Source organism: Lathyrus oleraceus, chromosome 6 (assembly GCF_024323335.1).
Source record: "Lathyrus oleraceus cultivar Zhongwan6 chromosome 6, CAAS_Psat_ZW6_1.0, whole genome shotgun sequence".
NCBI classification, from domain to species: Eukaryota; Viridiplantae; Streptophyta; class Magnoliopsida; order Fabales; family Fabaceae; genus Lathyrus; species Lathyrus oleraceus.
The window spans coordinates 286,377,079-286,384,011 of record NC_066584.1 but is presented as its reverse complement, the minus strand read 5'-3'; the positions used below and the strand labels follow the sequence as shown (position 1 = coordinate 286,384,011).

At 36.7% G+C, this 6,933-nt stretch overlaps 1 protein-coding gene across 2 annotated transcripts; it reads right to left on the bottom strand.

Moving 5' to 3' along the window:
• Window positions 1-654: 654 nt before the first annotated feature.
• On the bottom strand, window positions 655-4,121 carry LOC127091047 (uncharacterized TPR repeat-containing protein At1g05150). Of its 2 annotated transcripts, none has more exons than XM_051029561.1 (2): window positions 1,360-4,121; window positions 655-1,000 (listed from the first exon to the last, which is right to left on the bottom strand). In XM_051029561.1, exons 1-2 carry the CDS (start codon window positions 3,722-3,724, stop codon window positions 945-947), a joined length of 2,421 nt encoding a protein of 806 aa, XP_050885518.1. In that variant the 5' UTR covers window positions 3,725-4,121; the 3' UTR covers window positions 655-944. The 2 variants fall into 2 exon arrangements, with proteins under 2 accessions (XP_050885518.1, XP_050885519.1); XM_051029562.1 differs by having other exon boundaries at window positions 655-949; window positions 1,360-4,120.
• Window positions 4,122-6,933: the final 2,812 nt, after the last annotated feature.

Here is a 6,933-nt window from a genome sequence, read left to right as displayed (position 1 = left end):
TTTAAATAAATTAGTGGTTGTAATTAACTGACAGTGTAAAAAATATTTACACAGTCCGTATATATCAATTAAATTCATATTAATATTAATTTTAATTAAGTCATTATAACTATATAGATAATAAATTAAATCAATTAGTTAGAAAGATTTTTGAACAACCTGACTTCGGTTACTCTAATCTAACATATTATTTATAAAAATTTATAATTTTTCTAATCTAACATATTATTTATAAATTTTTATAATTTTTATATTTAATTTCAGATTGTTGATGCTACTATATTAAATCTAATTATTTTTAAACTTTGAAATTAAAGAGATAAATGAAAACAAATTAAATATAAAAAAGATGTTGCTTTTATTACTCTTTTTAATAGGGATCCATTTCAAAATTAGAATAGAAACTCTAAATTGTTTAAGACAGTTCTAAGTAGTACAATCACTTGGATTCATATAAGCGCTAGATTGACTACAATAAACACAAATCCGACTATTCTGTTTATTGTATTTATGTTATGAGCGTTGCCGTTGTTTCTTTTATTTTAATATCTTAAATTTATGTTGTTTCTTTTATTTTAATATCTTAAATTTATGTGCAAACAAGGTTAAGCATAATTGAAAAGAAAGCAATCAAATGATTTCTGAGATACTTAATAAGTATAACAATCCTTCATTTGTAGGATATATTGATTTTGAATAAGTATAACAATCCTTCATTTGTAGGATATGGATGGTAGAAGGTCTACAAGATAAACAATCATATGATAATTCATTTTTTAAAACATTTAATAGAGATTTGTCAACTCATAATTCCATTCACTTGGAGAAAAAAAATTAGGTTATCATAAGTGTCTTCAAGTCTGAATAATTTGTAGCATTTGAACAATTTTGGTGCTTTGTTCTTATGGAGTGATCCCATTTCCACTATGTAACACCCCTTCAAGTCAACCTTCAATTTTGGACAAAGGTTCCTTATTAAACATGTTCAACATCAAATAATCTGCATTATACAATTGTAAATTTTTCTGAATTTAATATACAAAAGCTTCATCAATTGCAAAATGCAGAAGCATCATGAAAAACAGCAAGAATGCATAAAGAAGCATATGATCAACACAAATGCTTGTCACAATCACTATAAACAGGTAATAAAAAAGTGAAATCACCACCATCAGCAGTTATTAAAGAAAGTGACAGAGCTAAATATTTCACACTGAAAAAAGCTAGAATGACAAGATTGGAGGATGTTACAAGATGATAATCAAACAAAAATCAAAAGAGAGAGAGAGAGAGAGAAAAAAATAAGATTGAATTCCTCTATCTACTTTTCATTTCGTGATTGCAAGTTAAAGCACGTACACTTATCTTTCATGGCTTCACCCTCATTTCCATACTCCTTAAATCTGTATTCTTCTTGCTTAAATGTAGATGGCACTTTTCCCTCACTGTAGCATTGACTACACAAACTAAAATGAGATTTTATCTCCTTAAAGCGTGAACCGATAATAGGGTAGCGGCAAACCGAGCACATGGTCTTGCCGTGTCGGTTTCTATCTCCGGTTTCCAGTTTAACTAAGGTAGGCATAATACCGAAACCCCAATCTGGATCGTCAAACAAAACTAGAAACTCGGAGAAAGACACCATTGAAGTGTCTAAGTCTCCATGAACCTCCATTAATTCACTAACACCTTGCGAAGGAATATAAATAGCTCTTAACAACTTGATGTATCTGGTAACATCAGCTTTCTTTAAATTAGCACCGTCTTCGTTCATTGGACGCCATAACAGTGCATCGAAGGCGACCCTTTTACGTCTCTCTGCAGGACCGCCACAAATGGGAGCAAGAATGGCATAGAACATTCCAAGATCTAACCTGCCTGAATCATTTTCATCCAAAACAGAAAGAATCCTCTCATTTATGGCTTTCACGGCGCCTTGAAAAGTGTCCGGCTTTAGAAAACTAAGCAATTTGCGAAGAATTTCTTCTAAGTTTGGTTTCCGAATGGATTTTTGAGGCACTCCGCTACCAGAATAAGACACCGGCACATCATGTTCGCTCATTTCTTTCTTCAAAAGCTCCACATTGCAACGGCTCAACCTTGCAACCTTCTGAAGTGCTCTGATTTGCAAAGCACTGGCCAGGTCCTGCCTCACAGTAGTCTTTTCTCCAACTGTCTTAAACTTAGATGGTTCAACTATGACAAATGGTGATTCTCCTGGAATAGCCCCATTAGGTTTGTTCTTCTTTTTCTGCAGCTGCTTCAAATGTGATATTGCGTCGTGCAACTCAACCCTATTTGTCATTTTCAATGCTTCCTTCAAAGCTCTTTTGGCTTCTTCGTTCTCACCGGCTCCCAACATCGACACCGCCTTGTTCAACTGCGCCCGCCAATGATTTGGCCACACGGCCAAAACCCTTGTATACATCTCAGTAGCCCTTTGGAACCTACCAAGGTCCATATACAACCCACCTAAATTATAAAGTGCGTCAACATGACCCGGTTTCAAATCAATAGCCTTCTGAAAAACCTCAATCGCCCTCTCGTTGTCACCCATAGCATGCAACGCCGAAGCCCGGTCACAATGTGCGTCAGCATAATCCGGCTTCATGAAAATAGCCTCATCAAGCGCCTTCACGGCAGCTTTATATTCCCCTACACCGAAAAGAGCACTGCCTAAGAGTTTCAAAGCTCTAAAATGTGTAGGACAAGCAATTGCAGCCTCCCTATAATACTCACATGCACTCAAAACCATGCCCTCACCTTCCAACGAAATACCAAGATTAACATAAATCTGTGGCAACAAATAAGCCCATTGGTTCCCACCAGCCACAGCAGATTCAAGTGCCAACAAAAACTCTTCCTTAGCCTCCTTATACTTTCCAAGAACATAAAAACAATTACCAGCTCTAAAATGAGGTCTAACATCAACAGGTTGCAATTCACAAGCCCTCTTGAAACTAATCAAAGCCTCCTTAAACAATTGATGTTCATACAAAACCCTGCCAATTGCCATGTGTCCATCAAAAGCTTCTTCTCTTGATCTAGCACTATCAGCCCTACTTCTCAAACCTCCTACTTCCTTCACAAAAACAGCATAATCGTGACCTGATTCATCCCAAATCACTCTCTTATCCGAAATCTCAGTAGAAGGCCCCAATTCACGAGACCAACCCGCGTCAGAATAAACATCAAAATTTTCACCTTTCACTTTCCCATCTTTAGCTTGCTTTAACTTCAACCTCTTTATCAAAATCTCTAAATCATCCACAATCTTCCACGTATCATCAAACACAATACCGTGATTCGGCGAAACCGCCCACGCTGCCGTCCTCTGCTTCTTCTGCGACTCCACCACCATCCTCTCGTCCACAATCGAAGACGACGAAGCTTCGGAAACCGGCGCCGGAGCCTTCCCAGCTTCATCAACGTTAAGGTCAAGAGCAAGAGCATCAAAATCCCTATCAACATCACCAGCACCATCATCGTAGGTTCGAAGAAGACCCTCGTAGGTGAGACCCCTCTCACCATCAATAAATTCAGCGTAGGTTCTAAAAACCTCATCAAGAATGGCGTTGATTTGTTCATCACTGAATTTCACCCTAGGGTTTACAGCACCAACAAGCGACGCCATTTCTTCTCTGTTCAGACCCCCATCTTGATTCGCGTCAAATTGGTTGAAAATTCGCCGCACCTTCTCCGATCTGGTGCCTCTCGTCGCCATTTTCAAGGTCAAAATCAAAACTTAACGATGATAATGATAATGGGTAGAGCGGTGTTTGAGGAACAAAAAACCCTAATTCGAAAAACTCAAGAGATTTGAAATTGGAACCCTAATAGGGACCATTATAATTGGAATTTGAGCTTTTGGGAACTATCAGGAGAAATAGATAATTTAAGAAAGGAAATTATTACTATTAATCTTCAAAGATTTGAAATTGGAACCATAAATTGAAATTAGAATCTTGTTAGGATTTTGGGTTAAGGTTGAAAATTTAGGTTGAACTGAAAATAGTTTGTTGTTGATGTTGATGATAGGTGCATGTGATGAGGATGAGATAATTCAGAAAATGGGGACCAGTTGAATTTTTCTTAGATATAATTTTATTATTTTTATCTTAAAGTTTTGAAATTAGAATCATAAACTTTAAACTGTTTTATGAAATTATTTAGTACTTGATTAGGGATTTATAGTTTAGTATTATGAGTTGTCAGTCGTTGTTATGGTTTTCAACCATGTGAGCTGGAAAGCAAAAAAGTAAAGTAAAGCATTCTATAAATAGTGTTATTTATTCTCTATTAAATTTAATTTAATGTAAGACAATTAGATTGATATTCTTTTATGATAATTATATTGGTTGATTTGATGTTTCTTTAATGTATGGCATGGCTTAATAGTTATTTATTTTATTTATTTGTGATGAAAGTGAGCGCCATAGACCCCCGAGAAAAGAAAGAAACTACAAGAACATTTTTTTTTGGGAGGAATAAATCTATGGGATATCTTGGCTAATAACTTCTCAATAAATCTAGGAGTAATAGGATAATGTTGAAGAATAATATCTAATTTACATCCTAATTTAATCAGAGATCCACACACCGTTTAAATTATCTAAATATGTGTTTCATATGGGCTTTCTCAAACTTACTCAATAAACTCTCAATTTTCTTGAGCATTTCCCAACATTCACTTCTCCTAGACCTCCCTTCGTTAACCTCCAACACTATTTCAGACAAATTCATATTCACTTCTATCATTTTGATCCCAAGATCAAAAACTAGGATTAATCCTTGAAGCATCCCTCACAACTCAGCCATGTACCTTTATCATCCCTCACAGTTCCCCCACAACCTGCCGCGACTCCTTTTATGCAAGCACCATCCACATTTAATTTTGTCATGCCTGGCTTTGGAAGATTCCACTTGATAAGCATGACTTCATTGTTCCTTCCAACAACTTTCTTATCCATTCTAATTGCATCCTCGTACTCCTTAAATCTCGCACGCACATGCATAGTGGGGTTAAAAGGTCTCACGAACTCCTCGATATGTTCCTATTGATTACGCCAAAACCAAATAGAATGGCAAGGCATCGCCCAAAATGCACTCCAACCCGCTTCTGCCTTATTGCAAAGATTAATGTTCAAACTGAGCCACTCTTCCAACTCCGCATTTTAAAAAGTCATTCTTTATGCTCAAAGGCACAATATTCACCCAAATTCTCCATGCACACGGGCAGTCACGGAAAACATGCAACGTAGATTCATTAGTATGCCCACACAACTTACACGCAGCTGCACCAAGCCCCTTTCGACTCTTACTATGATTAGTTAATAACCTACCATGCTTTAACAACCAAACAAACGTCTTAACCCTCTTAGGGACTCTTAACCTCCAAATTTTCTTCCAACCATGATCAACACTATTATTTTCCACTTGCATCATAAGGGCATATAACTATTTTATCGATCCATCATCATGTTGCATACCTTCCAAAACGAATTTGTCTGTTTCAAGGCATCAGTTAGGAGGTTTTATGTTGGTCATCTTATCCAGAATACCATAAGGGATCCAAGGCTGCAGAAGCTGCCAATTCCAATCCCCCATATATGTCTCTAAGTCACAAATATTTTCTCCTCGAACATTATCAAGAATTGAATGCACTTGATCACAAATACACGTCCCAGAATCTAACCAACTATCACCCCATGTGTCTACACTGCTACCATTTCCTATAAGCCACTTACCATGATTCAACAGGTGAGGGATATACTTATTAAAATCCCTCCACACATTAGAGTTTGATTTCTTCCTGGTACTTCTGTCGCTTAATTGATTACCTTTATAAAGACCTCTCAACACTACGCACCATAAATCCTCTGCATCATTGATTAGTTGTCGGGCCAACTTCAAGATACAAGCATGATTCATGGCTGAAATATCCCTAAGTCTCGGACCTCCATTTTCCTCGGGCGTAGTAATCGTCTTCCAATTTACTGCATGAACCTTTCTACCGTTATTAGTCTCCCCAAATAAAGTTTCGTTATAATCTTTCAATCTCTTCCAGGCATGACTTATGGAGTAAGCTAATCATCATTGGATAAATAAGGATAGCCTCTAAGACACTTTTGGCAAGCGTAATTCGGCTAGCAAATGACAAGGAATTCACCTTCCAATTCAAAAGTCTATTTGAGACTTGATCAATAATAAACTGGTAATTTGCTCTTCTGAAGTTCCTCTCACTAATAGAAACTCCCAGAAATTTCTCAAACTGATTTGTCTCTCTAAACTTGGAAATATTAAGTAACTTATTCCTCAAGCCCCTTGAAATATTCTTCGAAAAGATAATGTTGGATTTTTCCTCGTTAACTTCTTGTCTAGACAAAATACAAAACTTTTGCAATGTTTCCATCACACAAAACAATTGGTTCTCAGAAGCTTGCCCAAACATAAACAAATCATCTACAAACATTAGATGAGAGATTTTAGGCCTCTACGCCCCCATCTTAACTGCTTTCCAATTTCTACTCAAAATATCTTGCTCAATAATATGGGAAAGTTTTTCCATGCATAACACAAGAAGGTACGATGAAATGGGATCTCCTTGACGAATTCCTCGTTGAGGGCGAAAGAATTCACGATGCGCTCAATGCCAATTCACGTTAAGCTCATTACTTATGACTGCGTGCATGAAAATATTGATCAGCTCAACTGGAAGCTTAGCCTCCATAAGGACTTGCCAAATGCACTCCCATATAATTTTATCATACGCCTTGGACAGATCAATTTTGACAGCAAATAGACCTTTCTTACCCTTCTCTTGATGAATAGTACGCATAATCTCTTTGGCGATGATAATATTCTCATGAATTGATCTACCTAGAACAAACCCCGCTTGAAAAGGAGAAACAAGTTTAGCAATACAAGTCTTTA

Bases quoted from the DNA above. Each gene is read 5' to 3' on its own strand.
- LOC127091047 (XM_051029561.1), bottom strand. From the start codon at position 3,724: ATGGCGACGAGAGGCACCAGATCGGAGAAGGTGCGGCGAATTTTCAAC. The intron at 1,001-1,359 runs GTACGTGCTTTA...TGTATAATGCAG, and splicing joins TGAAGCCATGAAAGATAAGT to ATTATTTGATGTTGAACATG.